This window comes from Notechis scutatus, chromosome 5, assembly GCF_049901735.1.
Source record: "Notechis scutatus isolate UNSWTSFEM ecotype Mainland chromosome 5, rNotScu1.2, whole genome shotgun sequence".
NCBI classification, from domain to species: domain Eukaryota; kingdom Metazoa; phylum Chordata; class Lepidosauria; order Squamata; family Elapidae; genus Notechis; species Notechis scutatus.
This window is the reverse complement of record NC_142013.1, coordinates 35,926,035-35,947,701: the sequence shown is the minus strand read 5'-3', so window position 1 is coordinate 35,947,701 and position 21,667 is coordinate 35,926,035. Positions and strand designations below refer to the sequence as shown.

At 36.0% G+C, this 21,667-nt stretch overlaps 1 protein-coding gene and 1 long non-coding RNA gene across 16 annotated transcripts in view; one reads left to right on the top strand and one right to left on the bottom strand.

The window, feature by feature from the left end:
- PHLDB2 (pleckstrin homology like domain family B member 2) overlaps nucleotides 1–15,057 on the bottom strand; it is a 57,318-nt gene extending 42,261 nt beyond the window's left edge. For 4 of the 15 annotated variants that reach the window (XM_087966543.1, XM_087966548.1, XM_026663988.2 and 1 more), the window contains exons 1-3: nucleotides 14,614–14,771; nucleotides 7,965–8,074; nucleotides 3,596–4,932 (exon numbers count right to left, since the gene is read on the bottom strand). In XM_087966543.1, coding sequence (XP_087822669.1) covers nucleotides 3,596–4,932; nucleotides 7,965–8,010 — 1,383 coding nt within the window. In that variant the 5' untranslated portion in view covers nucleotides 8,011–8,074; nucleotides 14,614–14,771. Of the gene's footprint in view, nucleotides 1–3,595; nucleotides 4,933–7,964; nucleotides 8,075–14,537; nucleotides 14,776–15,034 lie in introns of those variants that run through there. The other 11 variants (XM_087966545.1, XM_087966550.1, XM_087966551.1 and 8 more) reach the window with 8 other exon arrangements.
- LOC148130442 (uncharacterized) overlaps nucleotides 14,909–21,667 on the top strand; it is a 28,108-nt gene continuing 21,349 nt past the window's right edge. Inside the window, exon 1 of the long non-coding RNA XR_015749799.1 lies at nucleotides 14,909–15,010. This is a non-coding gene — a long non-coding RNA (uncharacterized LOC148130442). The remainder of the gene's footprint in view (nucleotides 15,011–21,667) is intronic.

Here is a 21,667-nt window from a genome sequence, read left to right as displayed (position 1 = left end):
CCGGGTCAAACAGCAAAAGCAACAAATAAGGTACCCTGGAATTGAAACTATTAAAAAACAATAACATTGTTCCCTAAGAAGATTTTTAAGCTGCGAAGGAGAGAGAAAAGGGAAAAGATTTGGTTTTCTCCTTTCCCTATACTGACTGCTAAGAGACTTAAGCAAGAAATTGGAAAAAAATCCACTTTGACATCAATAGGCATTTAATGCTGAAAATAAAAAGTCAAAGGGATAATAGTCTCGAAAATTAAAAGCTTTTGAAAACAGGAAAAGAGGGAAAAAGAATAAAAGGGTAGGATCTGGAAGGGAGGAGACTGCCTGGAATTAAAAAAGAACTTACAACAAAATCTCAACAAGACTTCCAAAAGATACATTCTAACTGAAATATCGCAACAAAAACCCCAGGAAGAGAAAGTCGAAAAAGAAATAAGAAGATATAACTCGGGACTATCTGGATTACTTGATGATTTCTGGATTCTTGGTTATTGTTTTGAATGACTAAAATCAATCGGGCGGTTGTTTAAAATGGCTCCACTTTTAGAAGAACTGAAAATGGAACTTAAAAAGTACAAGATGCGCAAGAAGGGAGAGGTTCTTTTGGCTTCGTATTTCAGTTTTTAGAAATGGAGATTTGGAATTATGAGAAACAACAAGAAATGCCTGCAGAACAAGAAGATTGCGACAAAGAAGAAGCCATCTTTAATGAAAAAGTAATCTTAGATGGGGGGAAAAAAGGAAAGGGGGGAAAGAGAATGGAAAGTTTAAGATTGGGAAAAACTCCCCCCCCCCCCAAAATAGAGTGAAAAATAAGTATAAAATCAGAAAGCAACAGAAGAGGGAAATGCAGAAGAGAGAATTAGAACTAGAGAGACAAGGGAGTAAAAAGGGGAGGGAGAAGATGAGAGGGAAGAAAGAAAGGAAAAGAAGTTATAAAGGACAGAAGCAAAATATAGAGAAACAGGGCCTATTTGGAGATAATGGGTGAAAACTTAATGGAAAAAGGGATTCTGCAAAGGTACATAAGATAGTATGGTTATATTAGAAGCAGAAATAATTTTAGAAAATATGAAACAATGTATGATTAAAATGTCTGATAAAATAGCTATCGTAATTTAGTGGAATGCTTGTCAATAAATAAATGTAACAAAAGGTATATTTAATGATTTATAAAACATATGTGAAGAGAAATAAGGGAAAATTAATTATGGAGATTATATGTGTTTTTAAGGAAGTATGATATTTAATTGAAAAGAAGTGTTAAAGATGTTAAGATTTTAATGATTATTAATGATAGAACTGAACTGGAATGAGGGTTTATAATTACATATATTTACAATTTTTTTAAAGAATATAGTGTGTATTATAAGAATGTACCAAGCAGAATTTGATTGGAAGTTATGTATTATGTATTATATTGAAGGTCATAAACGTAAGGTATATATTGAAGTTTAAATAAGAGTTGAATGGATGTAATTAAAAGATATAAAGGTGTCATACTCCAATTAGTAACTACAGGAGAAAATTTGTTTAATGAGAAAAGATAATATGAAATTGAAACAGAACTGACAAAAGCATAAATATAATGATTTGAATTGAGATGAGATAATCAAAATAAAATTGAGAAAATTAAAAGAGGGGAAAAACTATATAGAAAATGTAAAATAATATAAGATATGGAATAAAATACAAAAAGGAGCATGAAATTGAGTTTTGTGTCTGTATAAAGAAGTTCAACCCGGGACCATGCTATTTTCAAAAAAGATGTTTTACTTGTATGTGTGAAAACCCAAATAAAACTTTATTAATAAAAAAAGAAGGTATACTGTTGATTCTTAGGAAATAAAATATTTTGGGTTTATATTGTTTCCCAGGGTACATAGATCAGCCTCTATTGACTTAAATGAGAATTGTGAAATTAAAACCATTTTCAGTACTCTTTAATGACTAAATTTTTACAAGTTAGGTAGGATAAAGTTCTTGGATACAAACAGCCAGACAATTACTATGGTAGATGGAAACAGTAGATACAGAATATTCTCCCTCTTTCCATCAAAAGCTATACAGAGTGATATTTGGCAGCCTAATACTAGGGACAATTTATGAGACAATTTATATCAGTTTTATACCCATCTATGGTTTTCACCCCTATCCATCCCTAATGTGTCCCGAGTAGTTTCATATTAGAGGTTTTTCTAATTCAAGCATATATAAAAGACAAAGTTATTTTTAAAAAGGAAAACTGTAAACTGTACACACATTAAGCAGGGGTGAACTGGAACCTAGGAATTCAGAATTTTCCCATACTGTACTTGTGTCTTTTTTCTGGATGATCTCAGTTCACTTTTTAAACTGTAGACAGATCCTTACTGTATCCGCTCTATCAGACCTAGAAGTTTTGGAATTTATAGTTCCAACCTAATTGCAGCAGAAGACTAAACTAGATTCTGCCTATGTTTAAAAGTGTGGTTTTCTTTCTCCAATTTTCTCTTTCCTTTCTTCTGACACTAATTAGTTATTTTTCAATGCAATGTGCACTTTATCTGTTTAATTAGATGAGGTTGAAAAGACAATTTCTTCAGAGCAAATAAACTGCTACTATATTTGGCACATGCACTCAACTTTTGCTTAGCTGATTGCCATTTTTTCCACAAACAAAAGACAATGGGAACGATTCCAGGCAAAGAAGTCCTTGTCTGCAAGTCTCTCTCAATTAAGTGGAAATAAGTCAAGGTGAAGTATTCATGTATTACACCCATACAATGAAATGAATAGCGAATTTCCATTATCAAAATTTCATTTTTAAGATGTACATTCATTTCTGATGTATTCTTGAAATTATGCTTCCCTACTGTAAAATGTTTCAGATTTGAAAAAATATCACAGATGACTTAAAGTTTTTCTCTAAGATATGGAAACTATTCAATGTGTTCAAATTAATAGGTTTTCCAGAGTTTTTTAAAATAATGAATATCACTTCATCTTAAACAAAAAAGAAAGAAAATTCTTATAGTTAAGAACATTGTGTATATTAATGTTAGATAATTTAAAAGCAAACCGATGACAATCATAATGGCATAGAAAAAAATGCACATGCAATTACAAACTGTATAGAGCTGGCCTAAATTTTATCTATATATACTGCTTTTGAAAATAAATACCATTTAAGCCAAAACAGAAATATTCTCTGTTGAAATAATACCTATGACTATAATTTATAGAACTTAGGTGGGAAACATGTTGTACATATCTTACCACTGCAAACAACAGTGTCATCAGTACTTTTCTGAAGTACTGGACACCTGAAGGATATAATTTGTGGATACCTGATCATTTTGTCAGAACACACAAGTCGAAGCACCATAAATTTCTTTCAGTTTCCTACCCTGTATAGATGGCTTCATTGCACTGCTTAGATTTTAAAACAGGATGTGATTTGACCAGTTTTTGTGTGATGGCAAACACTGACGCCCATGAAAAATCAAACACCTGAATTGTAAACTACTACAACAGCTGCACATATAATAAGTAACTTTAAGGGTAATATTTGATATGATAATAGCAAACACTGTTAAAAATTAACTGGGAAAAAAATTACCAGTCTCTCCATTTCCTGTTCTTTCAGCCTTTCTTCTCTTTGCCTCCTGTGGTAGTCCATTAGGTCTTCTCTTCCAGAAACAGAACTAATGCTGCTCTTTCTCTCTCGAATGGAAGGCGTCTGCCTGTGGCTTTCCAAATCTGTTTCATCAAACTCCATGGAGCTATTGGAAATTCTTCTTCTTGCAGGAAACCCTCTCTCAGCATCAAAGGGAATAAATGAATTATTAGGGCTTGTTTCTGACAATCCAACCCTATCAAAGTCATCAGATGCATATGAGGAAGTAGATGCCACAAGCATTTTCCTAGCTATCCGGGGGCTTGCAGGAACACTGAGAGTTGAATTTACATAGGAATTCACTTCAGGTGGAAAGTTTGGGTATGGCAATACCCCTGAAGTGCAAGAAGAAAAATGAAGGTAATTGTCGGCATCCAGTATATTTTGAGGTAGAAGGTCTTTTTCAAAAGTCTTCTTTCTTTTGGAATTCCCAAAAGAGTTTCTGGGTGGTAAACTCAGTGGTGTGAGTTGGTTTTCTGTTGATTTGTAAAGCCTGGGCAATGACCGACTATAAACTCCCATGTGGCTCAATGAACCACCCGGATATTTTCTGGTTCTAAGCCCCTGAGCTTCCATTACTGAATCCTTTTGTTTAGCTGACCTAGCCTGAACAGATATAATGTCATGTATATTCATTTTCCTGCTTTGTTTTGGACTAGAGGGCATACTGGCAGCTCCAGAGCTGCCGAATGGTGAAATAATGATATCATTTCCTGAATTCCCATTCCACATTGTAAGAAGAGATCCAGAGTTTTTCCACCCATCCAGTGCTCCTGGGAAATAGACACTATCATGAGATTTATTCTTCTGACTGTACTTTGAATAGGGAAATTTACTCAGATGTCCAAACTGCTTTTCATTTTCCCTGGTAGCATAAACATCAAAGTCTTTCTTTCCAAGGCTGCACCCACTTAACGATGAGAATGTGCCTGAAATGGGACCCATATGCTTTCGAGAAGCATTTTTGTCTGAAAGATAAGAGTTCTCACAAGCCAAAGATTTGATTCCCTGAATTTTGGAAACAGATGGCATACTTTTAACACTGGATGCAGGGCTCAATTTAGGTGCCAGAGGCTGGGAGAGTGTTAAATAAGAACCAGAGTAGTCTTCATTTGTTTTTAATTTCAGACTTGATGAGTATTTTTTCTGGTTGAGTTTGTCCATTATATGCTGGAGATCAGTTTCAAGAGAATTCATAACTACCTCTTTTCCCAAACTGGTATTTTGTAATTCCGCCTGGTTTTGCATATGGCCATATTCTTCCAACATTTTGTTGGAATCTGTAAAAAGAAAAAAGAGAGAGAAGAAGAGGAAAGAGTTTTAACAAGTGAATTATTCACTCTTTTCCTAGCTTGCAGTACTTTTACAATTCATACTTCATGCAACTTGAACTCAACAAAAAATTTGTAGCAACATTGATTACAGTGAATGTAAAGATGAGTAATTTTAGAAACTATTTTCAAATCAGAGGATTAAAAAAGTATTCCTGTTTTAAACAGCCCTGTTATACAAAAAGAATCAAGATAGACCTGTGCGAGATAAGACGCCACCAAATCAATGATGTTAGTGGTACACCAGAAACAAATTTCCAGTATAAGCTATTTATCTTAGCTGCCTGCAAAGAGAGAAAAAAAAATGAATGGATGGGGGAAAGGTCAAGATCCTTACTTACAAGTAGGTAATAGATTGTATTGGATAAAAGGCAGAAACAGTCTGATATAGCTGTCTCAGTTTCAAGAATAATTTATTTATGCATTAAGTTAAGTGAACTCTTGCCACTTAAATTTATTCTTATAATGGTCTCTCTCATTTTGCCCCCCAACAAGCAATGGGTGGACATCAAATTAGTGATAATATAATATTCAGAGTCACATAGTCACAAACACTTCCCTTTTAGGGGAAAACTTTGTCCTACTTTATATATATTTGCACCTTTTCAACAACCCACATTCTTGTTGTACAAAACCCTGAAAAATATGAGTTCAAAATTGTAGATGGGAACTCTGACAAATAACTTTACACTCCAATGTATAGAAGTATGTAACTGAAGGTAGGGGTATGTGTGATATCTCAGTGTACCATCTCATTTATGCAATTAGGAGAGGATTACTGAATAAATTTGAGTATTGCTTTCCAATCTCTCTCCCTGTTCCAAAGCTCTCTGGATTCATTGGGAAATTTTGCTAGCAAATAGAAACCTATTTTAAAACAATGCATAACATGAAAAGGATTTTTTTCAATCTACAAGGGGGCATTATTCAACTGGATCATTTTCATCATAGTTACCAGATCGATAAACATTATTTCTAATACATGATCTAGAATAATTTATGCTGATTTAAGAAAAATAATAAAATGCAATAGTTCTCTGATGCCAAAACCCTAGACAACATACCATCCTAGGCCCGTGATGGCGAACCATGGCATGCATGCCAGAAGTGGCATGCCAGCCATCCCTGTTGCTCTTCCAGGTTCCGGCGCACATGTGGTCTTTGCATGTGTATGTGCACCAGAAACAGGAAGACCAAGTGGCCGGTGCACATGTGCATGCCGGAAACCAGAAGCTCAGTTTCCTGGTGCACAAATGCGTGCCGGAGAGCTGCTCTTCTGGTTTCTAGCGCTCCCCCGTGCGTGCACTCCCTTTTCACCAACACTGTCCTAGGCTCATTTCTTTTAATCCCCATTACCAATTAAAGTTAGTAAAACTCAACTGAGAATTTCTCAGGACCTGGATGAAACCTATGACAGCATTCATAAAAATAAAGGTGTAAATATGTTAATTTTGCAATCTTATACTTTTTAGAAGTATATTCCAATGGGTCCAACAAATTAATTCTTATGTACATATATTGGATACTATATAGTCTTAAGGTTTATTGAATGGTCAATTCACAATATCAAAACTTCCTACTGCAATCAAATTATTAGATATCAATAATTTCCTACTACCAATATAGAAATAATTTAATCAAGCTAGCAGAGTCAGGTTGTAATTTCAAGGTGAAATATATTCATCTTCAAATCCTCTGTCTTTACTTTTGATCATTTTTATCTTTGGAGAAGATACTAGAGAGGATTTCTCCATTTTGCAGGTCTTTAACGAAAACCACAGCATTATTTCCTTGAAATATATTTCAAATTATCAGTGGTAATTTATAAAAAAGAATATATACAAGAGGGAGGGAACAAAGCATGGAAAATATTGTGCATTAGCAAGAACTTTGTATTACTCCACCCAGCACATGTAAGAATATTTTGATTAAAGTGCTAACACACAATATTCTAAACTGCTAAATTAAGCTGTTGAAAGCAGATTTTAAGCATCTGCAAATCTGGTTCTTGTTAAATATATGGAATCTTAAAAGAGGTTTAGAGTGGGAAGCAATAATCTTTCTCGCTATTGTCTATCTTGATTAGCAGCAGCTCTTTAAATCATCTGGGAAATTCCAGAGATTGAAAATATTTGCATGTGTTTCAAATGTAATTAATTCCAAGAGCTATTTTCAGCATTTTATATTTATATGCAATACTTTAATCCATTGATTTCAATGGAGATAAAATAGGGGAAATTATTTATTTATATCATTTATATACCGATGAATCAATAAAGACTAACAGTAATTTACAGCAGTCCAATAAATACAGCCATCCATAATAAGCAAAAAAATATCCATAGTACATCATCATAACCAAAATACAAGGGAAACATGGAACCTAACAACCAGCTCTCTATAATTATTATTTTTCATTTTAAAAAATAACATAGCAAGCGTAGAAGCAAAATATGAATAGTGCTAATTTTACTCAGCCACAATATTTTTAAAAAGGATGTCTTACTTATGATATTGTCATAAATATGATTTCTGTTATGCCTTAATTGGCACTTCCAGGTTAATACAAACATAACAGCTTATTTTGGAAAGAAGATCTGTAGGTCAACTAGAGTGGAAATTGATTAACTTTCACTGCACAGTAGCTATTTCATATGTTAGTAAACAAGTACTTGCTAATTACTGTTATACTGAAACAATGTATTTGCTGTCTTGTTAGTTTCTTACACAGGCAGAAAACTAAAGATTCAACATTACTGAGGAAAATAGGAAACCAAAGTTTATTTTGTGTAGAATATATTCAAACAATGACTCCTGTAGCTATTGCAATTATACACATTTTACAGGTGAATAAGTTATTCTGATCATTAATGAGACAGCATGCACCCAGTCTAGTCTAACTTAGACTGCATCATAATTAGTCAATAGTTCTAGGTCATTAAATGCTAAAGAAACATTACTATAAGTAATGAATTACATACCTGTTCTAAGACTGTGGTAAGCAAGATTATTTCTATTTGACATCATGTTGCTGCTCACCAAAAGAGGATTATTACAGCCAAATTAGATGAAAACAGATAAATTCTGACACCTGTAAAAACCCAAAAACAATAAGCTCATAATAAACAATACTTTGAAATGCAGTATCTTTAAAAACTAAGTATTAAAATATTACAGTTTGCTTTCTAAACTAAAATATGCTACAGTTCATGTACAATGTTTAAAATCCAAGTCATCACACACACACACACACACAAACCCCAAAAAAACCCCAAAAAACCCAAAGCAAATAAATCTCATATGAAACAAAACAGTAAGTGAGACTGGAAATAGCCAACAATTTAAGCAGGGAACGTGAGGAAGACAGAAGAGATGCATAATAGAATAAATATACTTTCAGTGTTTTTACAGTATAGAATTGAATCTTAAAGGCAACTTAAAATGTTATTTACAATACTTGTGTCCATGCAATCATCTCAGTTTTAATAAATGTCAAATCTGCTTTGGCCATTTCTTTGCATTTTCTCTTGGTTCTGTTTATTAATGGTCAGCTCTTCCTTTTATTAAACAGTAGGAGATTATAGAAACCTCAAATTTGATAATCTCTAGTTATAATGGAATACAACTTGGATTGGAGGGGGGGGGGGCAAAAGGATTCAGCTGTTCAAGGGACTTCAAGACCTGAGATTTATCATCCTTAGTTCTGGATGGGGTTGTGCTGTCATCGATATACCCAGTTGCAAAATCTAGATCCTAGATTCACAATTCCTGCTCGAAGGATAGGTAGCCGTCATGCCTAGCAGAGCCTTTGTGAAACAATGTTGTAAACCAGCTGTGCCCTTTCCTGGATCATGAGGCCCTGCAAATAATCATTTATGTCCTGGTCATCTCCCAATTAGATTACCACAACATGCTCTACATGGAGCTATCCTTGAAGAGTGTTCGAAATCTACTTTTGATACAGAATGTAGTGATACCGTGTGTACTGTTTTGGAGGCTGTCAGTGGCACGTGTTACACCACTGTTATATGAGTTGTACTGGTTGTCATTTTGCTTAATTCTAATTTTTAAATATCTAATTCAAGATATTGGTCATTACTTTTAAAGTTCTTTATGGCATGAGTCCAGGGACACTTAGGAAATATCTCACCCCAATGGGATTAACCCACCTTGCTCGTTCCAGAGGAAAAGGCCTATTTCAGATCCAAAGAATTTTGACTCGCAAGATCCAGAAGAGCCTTTTCTGTTGTGGCCCCACCCTCTGGAATATTCTGTCATTAGAAGTGAAGTTCGACCTCACATTCCTGGCCTTCTGGAAGAGCTACAGCTGTGCTATTTGGCCTAAAGCCCCCAAAGAACCTGTTACGTTGGGGCTGGCTGATGGGATAAAGAAGATTCTCATCTCCCAGAATGTTTATGATGTTGGTTTTTAACTTTTAACTTCTCTATTCAATTTTTAATTTTTTTAGCACTTTTTAACTTTTTATTTTATTGTAAGTGGCCCAAAGTTGCAGTATCAGTGAGATGGATGGCATATATGCATACATATATACATACATACATACATGCAAACTTGTTCTATCTGCAACAACAAACATGTTAAATGACTCTGGATGAAAACAAAAGCAAAAAAAATTGCTACTGAATCATCTGAAAGGACTACAGGGAAGATCACAGGAACATATTATTAACATGTGGTTACAACCTTATATTCATTTAATTAGGACCAAAGCCAAATGAATTCTGTGGGGCCTCCTGCACATGTCTACACTCCCATCTTCTTCACGTTATTATGCAGTGTTGAAGTGTGTTCTCACCAAAGATTATTAAACGACTCCACTTTTTGTCTACTGAATTGAAAATATATGTCATAGATGAGTGATCTAGGCATAAATAATTGAAAGTATAACAAATGCTAAAAGGTCTATTCATGTTCCCCCTTCAATAGGCTCATGAGTTCATAGAGCACTTAGTCTAAACATATTTCTGCTCGTACATATTAGAATATTTAGTAGAAAACAAGACAGTTTAACTCCCATAGCTTTATAAATATTTATCAATAAAGTTTCTCTGAAAGATACTGATAATAATTTGCATTTGAACTTTCTAAGGAAAATAAAATTCAAAGGAATAAGAAGTTTTAAAACAAGCATACAGTTTTATTGCCTTAAAGGGAGAAAAAAATAAGTGTCTAGCAATATGTAAGTAATAAAATCAACCATAACTGAAAAAGTAGCATACACTCAATAGGGATTATACACATTATTTATAAACGATGGACTCTTGTTTCAGCTCGAAGGAGGAACTAGACCACCATGCTATGAGGTGAGATGCCACCAATAAAGTGGCTCAGATATACAAACAGCCCCTGTCAATCTTCTCAAACTCATATCATATTCACTTTCATGCACAGAAACATTGCCTTCATTCACAATAGGTAAAATTATTTCAAAGCCTGAAATGATTATTCAAGGAACAGTCAGAACACTTTAAAGTGGAAGGTGAACCATTTTCTCCCGAAGAGTGACCACCCCAGCCCCACTTGGCAAAGAATTTTATAAAAATCTACCAGTGACAGCCAATACTCTTTTCAGGCTTTAAGATTGAGGAAAAGTTACTATCTCTATTTTGTTAGTAAAGGCACATTTTCAGAGGATGGAATGCAGCAAATATGAGAAGAAGAACCATGTGGGCTGCAAGAGTTTTCTGTCTGTTGTACAATACGATGAAGCAAGGGAAAGAGAACAACCAAAGCCTATATAATTTCTCATACAGGTCTAAACCTAATTCTCTCTTCCTTTCCAGGTAACAGCAGATTACAAGTGTTTCATCTGAACTCTAAATTGTGACTGATTTTAACTATAGTCAGGCAGTTTCCTCAACTATTGCTAATTGGTTTGCTAGTGCGTCCATTATCCAGAATTGAGTTTAACATTTTTACCAGGATTGAGACGACACAGCAAGTTATGTTTAATTCAATATTAATATTAAATATTCTTTAAAATATTCCAACCTTAAAGTCTGACAGTTGATGTAGACAATTCTAGAGGGCTTGACTCTCTTTCCATCCTATGCATTTTTATGAAGGCAGGCTTGAATAGCAATATATCAGAAACAAGCCCCTTTGTGATCAGTAAGACTTACTGCAATAGAATTTTTTTTGCATTGTATCTACATACCTACCTACACTAAACCTGTTTACTTGTTTGTTTGCTTGTTTGTCCCCTTAAGTTATTCCAAATGGTGCATTACACAATTTTTGAATCCAGGCTGCTAAATTAAATAATGCACAAAAAATAGGGCTTTATTTCTCTTATAGAATTGATATTTCCACGTTCAGACATTTTATTTACAAAGTTACGGCCATTGCAGCATCTCACAGTCACACCAATATGATTTTTCTATCTTTCCATAAGCAAAATGAATAGGGAAGCAGTTAGAATGTGGAGATCATTCATGTTCCCACTAATTTTTGCCCACACATAATCATTTTGTTGATAAGTAAATACTGACTTACTCAAAGTTTGTTTGCCACTACAATTACTTTTATATTTATGATATATACTTTTCTTAAATGATCATGGGATGCAGCACTGGAGTAAAAAATGTGGTTGACTTAAAAGTTAATATTCATTCTGATCATATCAGACTGCACTGTATAGCTTTGTCTCAAAGGATAACCCAATGAGTCACGGGGTTTTCTAGTCATGAGTAATTATTTAAATCCATTAGTTCTTAAACATGTATTTAACAAAGCAAGTTGTGGACACATATTACAGATACTCCTTGACTTAGGAGCAGAATTGAGCCCCAAATTTCTGTTGCTAAGCAAGACAGATTTTGTGAGTTTGGTCCTATTTCTTGCCAGTTAAGTGAATCACTGCGGTTGTTAAGTTAAGCTGTTAAGTTAATAATATAATTAAGTGAATCCAGTTTCCCTATTGACTTTTCTTGGCAGAAGGTTGCAAAAGATGATCACATGACTCCAGGACATTGCAACTGTCATATGCCAGTTGCCAAGCATCTGAATTTTGACTGTGTGACCAAAGGGAAGCTGCAATGGTTGTGTGAAAAACAGCCATAAGTCACTTTTTTTCAGTGCTGTTATAGCTTTCCAGTTTCATTTGTCATCTGAAAGGTTGATAAGAATGAAAGACACAAATGTACTATAAAAAAATATATTGATGGCATGCTGATTTCTAGTTGCAAATGTCTGGTCCTTGAAATGTGTAAAACTCTTGACAGCATTTTAAATATGTTGCTGAAAGTATTTGTAACATTTATTTCCTTTATCAGTAGGGCAATTATATGTATAATAGGCTACCAGTGCCTCAGGCACAGGCTACAGAACAAGATGTGCTTCCCATGCAATCTTGGGTCAACTTATTATCATCTTCTAAACTAGGCCAGGCTCAAGAGAAGTTTTTCCTTGATTCAGAATATTTAAGTCCATCTCCCCCTACACACCCACTCTTTGAAGAAAGACTTGCTCAATTTTTGATTTTAGAAAACTTCAAGAACTTATTCCAAGAAAGAAGCACTCTCAATCTCCCATTTAGTTGTGTCAAAGTAGAAACAAGAATCAAGCTGACATCAAAGCTCTGTAACTTGCTTTCCATGCACTTAACATAGTTCTGCAAGGCAGTTAATTATTATGTGTATATTTAAAACTCTGCTCAGTACATGTGACCAGCATTACCAAATCAGTCACCTACAAAACACTGGACTGGAACAATAAGTTAAGGGAATCTAACAGTGACATAATAACAGCTTTCATATATAACTGCTATTCTGTCCACTACTTTGCAAAATACAGAATGTTTTCCATTATTTTTGCACATATAGTTGTTTAGATGTCACTAAAACAACTGTGGATAACATCAATAGTAATCGTGTTTGAAATGCCTCACACTTCTCTGCACTTCTTCCATAGGAAAATGAAGTTATTTCAGCATCTCTACTGCACATTCCCATTTATAAAATGCAATAGCATAAAAAACCCTCCAATAACCAGTTCTTATGAATTTGTTTAGGAAAATAACCTTGAAGTCTTATAAAGTCATAAGATTTAAAGGTCTGCCTCCCAGCTCTTATAACCCATCTATTAGACTAGATGCAGACCCCCATTTTTATGCCACATTGCTTAATTTCATCTACAGCACCTTCAAGAACAACAGATTTATTATTTTCTAAAGATTTATAACTTAACAGGAATTATCCTGGCAGGCATGCTTTCAACAAATGACATGTTGGACTTAGAAGAAATGTAGGGAGCCTTCTTTAAAGCTCCATGGAGGTCAGCATGATACAATGTTAGGCCAATGGAGCAAAAAAATTTAAATACACAAAGCAAAGATGTGATCGGTCTTTTTGTTCCCTCAAATTATCTTTCTCCCACTGTGCCAAAGAATCACTTGGCAAAGTGGGGAAATTATGATGGATTTGCAGACGGATATCACTGGAGAAAGTCAAAAAGCTTCCTTCCAATCTCATTAACTTCAGCCCTTCTAAAAGAGCACCAAAACCTATTATGACTTAGAATAGATTGAGCCTGAAACTGCTGCCTTTTAGCTCTTAGGCAATATGAAAGATGTGCCTCTACCTCCTCTTTCTTATCTTTCATACATTGTAGGTGGTTTTGTAGAATGTTTTGATTGTTGGCTTTATTGTACACCATCCAGAGTCACTTTGAGCAAGATGGGTGGTCATATAAATTTAACAAACAAATCAATGCACCCGTTTGCCTACAAACAGTAAATACACATCTTCATTTGCTGGTTTCTTGTAGAACAATGTCCCCTGCTCTCATTTAATTTCCACTATTGGAAAACCTACTTTGCTGTATTAAAAATTCCCAAAGGGAAAAGCAATAAAGTATTTAAAAAAGCTTTGTTTTTTTTCCAAGCACAACTAATAGAGGAATACCTAGCAAGTAAAGAATCCCAGGGAGAAGAAGTACCAGTACTTAAAAAAATGAAATACTACCTGGCTGAAAGAAATTCACTTAGTTCTGTATTTTCATAAAATCTGTCTCAAGGCAAGCGCTAATCTCCTCAGTTCCAGGGGATCCAGCCAAATCTTTTGCTTAGCACATTATTCCCAGTGAAGGGGAACAGTTACACCAAGTCAGCAGTACTTCGGTTTTCAAACACTGGCTGTCCCATTTTAATCCGAAAGCTTGGAAACCTAATGTAAGCAATCCGGTAGCGCACATGTGCGGAACTGGGAAGGGGAAAGCATCCCGGATTGCTGAAGAAAAGGACGGAAAAATCCTTTCCCTTTTTAATCCACGGAAAGCACCGCCCAGCTAAACATTCACCCCACTTCAGGCAAAACAGGCTGCCTCCTGAAAATAAATGCAAAGCGGGGAAAGAAGTGCGAAGGGTCTGAGCTTTAAAATAGTAATACTCGAGGGTAAATAGAGGGGGGGAGGGAGAGAAACAAGGGACCAGTGTTAAACGTTTCCTCCGGCACTGCTTGCTCGATTTCCGGACTCCAGGGACTCAAGCAACAGAATCCTTTCTCAAGCGATGCCTCTTTCTCTGCCTTCCCACCTCGTCGGATCCTCCGCTGGCTCCCGCGCGCAGGACAAAAGCTGCCTGGGTCCCCCAGCGTCGGCCCACGACTCACCTCTTCGTCCTCGACCTTGTTGTACATCCTTCTCTCTTCGAGCCCCTCCAGAAACTCGCTTTCCGTCACTTGCTTCAGCGGAGTCTCTCCTTCCGAGCCGGACAGGCTCCTTCTCCTCTCCCAAGCTTAACCGAAGCAACAATCAGTCCCGCCCATTAGGGTAGCCCACCTCCGTTTTCCAACAGAAGAAGCAAGCCAGCACCCCTCCCGCTCTTACAATGGTTCGTTCCCTTCGGGAAAAGTGTTAGAAGGCAGGACTGAAGAACATTAAAAAGAAGGGGGGTGGGGAGAGAAACTGTAATGTTATGCTCATATTCTCCTGGCGTTTGAAAAGCTTTTCAGCGGATCGCTGTACATCCGTTTTAGGTGCCCCGAACAGTGACCCCAAACAAGAGAGGTAATATCTTGGAACATTTTACACTAACTTCAAATTCCATCCAAGCACTCCAGAAAATACAACTGCGCTTTTATAGCCGGTAGCTAAGTTTGGCTAAAGTTTTTTAGTGGCAAAGAAAGACCATTGTCTTTGTGTTCAGCTCTGTCATGGGAAGGATCCGGTGGGCAGCCTTTAATTCAGACCTCCTGGAAGTGACTTTACCTCCCATGCTACATGCTTCTTATCAGCCACCACTTGTACCTTCTGTTTACCCGACTGCTGGAGGGCGCATTGCAAATAGAGAGTTGATTTACTGTAAAGGCACAGCTCCTGGTTGGTGATTTAAAAAAAACAAAAAAACCCGCCAGAATTTCTCTCCGGTGACATCATGCAAACAAATCTCTCGGAAAAATGCACCCGGAGCGGGGTGAAGGGTGTTGCTTTCAGCTTGACAAATTTATCCCGTAAACTTTGGACTGATTTTCTGCAAAGCGCAGGCTAGGAAAAGAGCAAACAGTTTTTCACCCTGAGTCAGCTTCCTATCGCTCTGACATCAGCAGAAAAATAGACCTGGGTTTTAAGAAAGGCGAGCCAGAAAGCGGCATGGGGGGACGAGAGAGAAAATGCTTGGCTTTTCCTCTCCCTCCTTGTTCTCCTCCAGTCCAGAAGTTGGACGACGCTCAGACTGACAGGAAAAGGATGTCTGCTGGAGCCCCACTCCCACATAAATCCAGCTGTACTTTTTCGGCCGTCTTCACAGAGGCTGCAAGAATGTAGACAGACTCAGTTAACATGACTACTCTCTTTGGGCTCCTCTAGGTCAAAACTCCTCAAATTATTTTGTTGGGCACCCTGGAAAATTCCGTTCCAGACAAATGCATCATGAACCCAACAAAATAATGTTGTCATCTGAACACTTTGCCAAATTTAGGTTCAGAGTTTTATACAGTACAACATTTCTGTCTTATACTGCTACAACTTGGGCATTGTAAGATAAACCTGGAAGAGCTATTCACAGAGCAAGAAAGGAAAGATAAAATATTTGTTTGTTTATAAAATTTACATAGAATAGAATAGAATTCTTTATTCGCCAAGTGTGGTTGGGCACACAAGGAATTTGTCTTGGTCACCCATCTCACAGAAAGTAACTCTGGATGATGAACAACTTATAAAACAGTAAATGTTTAAAAATATTTTTTTTAAATAAGGCTAAGAGAGAACAGTATTAACAATATGAAGCCACCTCAAGATCTCACAAGTCCCCAGGACCAGGATACTCAAGTCTGATAACATAACTGGTTTTGGGAGAATTCCAAAAAAACCAATAGAGATGAAACCAACCACACTGGGGAAGGATGGGGGAAAGTAATATTCCATAGGGCAGGCATCCCCACAGAAAGTGGTCACCACAACAGAGAAGACCCACCTCCTGGGACCTGCCAAATGTAGTGCACTTGCAGACAGGTCCCATAGCATACTTTTTCTGCTGGATCTGATGGTATGGGCTCATAATCAAGAAGAAGCAGTCCCTCAGATAACCGGGCCCCATGCCATGAAGGATTTTAAAGGTCAAAACTGTCATTTTGAACTAAATTGTAGAAAAATAGGGCAGAGGCTGCATGAAGTTACAGTTTTAAAATGTTATGCAGACATTTGTTCTGCGGACATTCAAATTAATGTAACAACTGCTAAGCAAGTTCATTTAACAAAGGAATTACAGTAATTCAATTTTGTTCTGGAACCTTTAATTTATTCTAGTTGTTTCTTTTTATACAAATTAATATACTGCACAAATTTATTTAAGACAGTCTGTTCAATCTATCAATCTATAACAGTCTGTTCAATCTATCCCTGCACTGGTGAACGTAGTTCCCATTGCTCTGCTTCCAGTTACTGCTTGTCCTTGGGTGGATTTATCAAGAAATGTGTATTACTTGGTGAAGGCATGCCAGAACTTGCCATGGACTCTTTTTTTTTTTCTTAGATTATCAGATTCTACCCCTGCCTCTCAGTTCCTACAGTTTTATGCTGCAACCTATTTTGATATATTATCTTCAACTTGATGTAGTCTGGAGTTTTTAGTTTTTATTCAGCGCTGCAAATATTTGCAACACAGCAGTTTCAGTCAGAACCATATCATGCTGCACTCAATGTAAGGTTAATGTAAAAGTCTATTTAAATATTTCTTGAAAATGTGATTTTATGTTTAAGTCAGTGTCTTGTAATATATTCCTAATTTGTAAGTGAATTGCAACTAAACCAATATTTAATTTGGATAGGAACAATATACAGTATAATACAACATTAATATCTAAACCAATTCATATAATTCCTGATGTCTAGCTTACTCCAAAGACAAAAGAACTACAACCATATTAAGTGATATAATACCTTATCTACTACTAATATAGTAATTTCATATCAATCCAAGAAGAAACATCATTATCATTTTTAAGATGGCTGTTTTCCATAAAGTTTGATGAGCGAGTTGTGTTTTTTAATTGTAAGAAATGTTTTATGTTGTGTATGTGCATATATGGTACATGATCAGTTGATTCTGTTAATAGTGAGAATTCTATAGCATAGCTCTTGCAAATTCTGTCTACAGAGGAAGAAACAAAAATTTGCCTGGATTTCATAAGAATACATTATCCAGTTTTTCTTTGACAAATGCCATATTTACAGTATCATATATATTATAAATTCCCTTAAATAGGAAACAGTGTTCTGGCAGAACTAGCTTTTAAATAGCTGGTCCATTAGTTTGATGCAATGAAATCCATATGCATGCTGAGGGTAATTACCTTGGGTGTCAGATTATCATAAAGAAACAAATGACAACAATTCTGATGAAGCCCATATACTTGTGCTTTATCTATGCTGTCTATGTTGAAAACTATATGGGAATGCTATGCATGTGCCCTGGGGTTCTATAATAAAAAATGTAAGATGTAAACATTAATGATATCAGTATAATACTGTTGGGACCACAGCAAAATAATTTCAATATGGAGTGTTCTTACTAGTGTTGGAAGAATTATCCTTCTGGGTTCAGTTCCAAGTGGGGAAAAAGACGCTGGAAACATGGAGGCTGTTTGGAAAAATGTTTTAATGGTGAACAGGACCACATGGCTTAGAGCTCCAAAGTAAAAAGGATGATCATATGTTGGGTGAAGGAAAAGAAGAAGGGGAAAAAAGGCAAGATGCTGAAAGTGCAATTGTTTTATACCCTCTGTTGGGCCCTACCTTAGTGTTTCCTGTTCCTGTGTAAGAAATGTATCCCATTGGCTGTTACACTCCCAGGGGCGGGCGTCTTAGTTAACTTTGTAGGCTTTGTCTGGTTTCACCTGAGTTCTGGCTGATGCAATCTTCCCAGGCCAGGTAGTGAAATGGGCAGAAGCCTTTGTTATGTAGAATATTCTGGCCCAGGCCTTAATGGCCTGCCCATTAACAAAGGTGGGGGTGAGCTTCTGCTTCTGAGATGAGTTTCTACTTCTGAGTTTCTACTCTTTTTAGGGGAAATATTCTGCCTTTTTAATAGTTCCTAGGATATTTCATTTTTCTAGGAGAGGGGTGGGTGCTAACTTTCTAAACTAGGATTCCAGGCAGGCAGCTGGAATAAGTGAAGGATATTGCGTTCACTTGTCTCCATGATCAAGTCAGTCAGTTTCTGTGCTGCCTGTGCTTGTTTTCTAAGTGTTGTGTCTGGGGAATGGGAATGATAGCCCTTTGTTTAAGGCAGTCAGTACCACTATTCCTAACACAGCCAATGAAAGGTCTGATGAAGACCAGCAGGCAGTTTGCCACATAGCACATGACCATAATATATTTATACTGATATTGATTTATACAAAATGTTATCCAGAAGTGTCTATTATTTAATTAGCACTAGATGCCAATGACCATCCATGTAGCCCTTCTCTACTCTTCCATCTTGAGAATGGGCGTCCCAACTCGTAGATGTTGCCTACTTCTTCTGCAAACTTTGCAATTTCTCCAAATCTTTTTTTCCCTTCTTATTTGTGCATTTTGACAGTATAAGGATACTCATTCGGAGAATAAGTTTATTTTATTTTATTTATTTATTTATTTGTCAAAAACTTACAATATAACAGAAATAAGAATAAACATAAGTTTAAATACAAGAAATAGGAACTAATAATTGGGGACAATAGGACAGGGATGGTAGGCATGATTGTGCGCTTATGCACGTCCCTTACAGACCTCTTAGGAATGAGGTGAGGTCAGTAGAGTTTGAGGGTAAAGGAGTGGGGGTTTGAGCAGGTGACAACAGAATCAGGTATTGAGTTCCAGACATTGACCACTCTGTTGCTGAAATCGTACTTCCTGCAATCGAGTTTGGAGTGGTTTACATTTAGTTTATATCTGTTGTGTGCTCTTGTGTTGTTGTTGTTAAAGCTGAAATATTCATAAGCTGGTAAGATGTAACATGATTTTATGTACTATGCTAAGTTTCTGTTGGCATTTAGAATGTTAAAGGATGCTCTCATCCTACTAGTATTTCTAAGGGGACTGAAGACCTGGCTCTTCACCTAGGCCTTTGGTGAAAGTGACTGAAGCTTCCATTTAATAGAGGTATATTAGTTTCATTGAATTTGTGATTCTGCAATCTCTACACTTTCTTTTTGTTTCTGGTTGTTTTTTCTATCTTATTTTTATGTTTTAAATAATTTTAAACAGCCTAAAGTCTTTGAGAGTTGGTGGCATACTGCATAAATTTAGTAAATAATAATGATGATGATGATAACAACAATAATAATAACAATAATAATAGTAATAGTAATACCCATGGCTGAGCCTAGATGGCTATCAGGTGCGGTCCCTATGGTTATGAGATTGCTGGTTTTCGGATTGGTAGTGGCTTAGCCACTGTGAACCAACCCAGACACCTACCAGCACTAATTATGAGAAAAAATCAACAAAATTCCATACTGGATCAGTCGTCACCCAGGTCAACGAGGACCGCGTCAGATGCTGTGGCTCCTGAACATCTGTCAATAAATGGGCTACAGGGTTCAGCTGCTATTGCTAGGGAACCAGGGCATGCAACTGTAAAGCGACTGGGACAAAAGCACAAGTTCAGTTGACTGAGTTTCATGTTTAATGAATAAAAGAGATAATAATAATAAGCAATCTGTATCAACCATCAGTGCCAGTCAATGATATCTGTGATACATTTTTAAATGTTCAGTTGACTGAGTTTCATATTTAATGAATAAAAGTTTATATAATAGTAATTAGCATGGTTGATACTTAGGAGGCTGGCAGCAACTCATATCAAATATTAGCGCCAGTCAATTATATTTGTGATATATTTTTAAATGTTCAGTTGAATGAGTTTCATGATTAATGAATAAAAGAGACAATAATAATAACGACAACAACAACAACAGCATCAAACATCCAGATTTGCCTAGCCCAGGTTCTCGGTAAGGACTCGATGGGTAGACAAAAATCTGAACATCTGGCTAAATAATAATAATAATAATAATAATAATAATAATAATAATAATAATAATAATAATAATAATAATAATAACAATAATAATTCAGTGCTTCCCATTCACTTTTCAATATGAGGTAATATCACATTGTTATCCATGACTAAAATGGAACATTTTTTCTCCTTTACTTTTTTGAGGGAGGAGTCAGGGAGAAAAGAAGAAGTCTCAAAAGTCTTGTAATGCTTAGGAACTGCTCAAACTCAAGAGCAGAACATTAATTTTTTTCCTTTAAGTTTTACTTCATCTCAAAATAAAATATGTGGAAAAACATTTGCTGTTACATGATAACAAATGAAGCAATTGGTTGAACATGTCTAGTTTCAGTTTAAGTCTGAAACATAATGCATTCCTGGGATGGAAAACTACTGTGGATGTTCATCACACTAGAAATTGTATTTATATGTATGATATACCAAAAGCCAGGACCTACAGACAATTTATTATATAAATAATAAATCAGGAGCTTGGCTTATGGTACATCCTATATATCTCCCAGATGAAGGCAATAGTGAAAGGCTTCCATACTGTTGCAAATGAAATTATACAGACATGTCTATGAAGTCACTAGCACTCAAAATTAGCTCATAGGATATTTTAATTTATTTGCTCTTTCAGCTGATTTATATTCCACCTTTTCACTGGGTTTTTTCCAGTACATGTTTGGGCACTTATTAAATATGACATGTCACTAAAACATCCAGAATTAGTTTGGGGCCTAGGGCTCAAGGAGACGAGTCATTCTGTTTCCAAATACTTTGCTTATGATTGTAGAGGAACTTTGCTACCATGTTTTCTCCATGTGATCTTCTAGTTTAGACAAACATAGAAGGGTACTACATTATTAGCTTCGTATTCTCTCACCAAGTTTCCTTTTTCAGGATCAGCCAAGGTCAACATTAGCATTAGCTGAAGCAGCAATGGGGGATCACAGAAAAGGCATTGGATGAGGCCAGGATTCATTCTCTGTTCATGATAACCCTAAACAATACATTTAAATATTATATGGAAAAACACGTTTTGAGTTGATAATAAGAGAACAGAGAAATACTCTGTTATAGAGGAAATTTATCAAATTAAATCCTGTAAATTGTTGCCCCTGGATTCTGCATACATTTAACTTACCTATTAACCTAAACTGATTATGCTGCAGCTT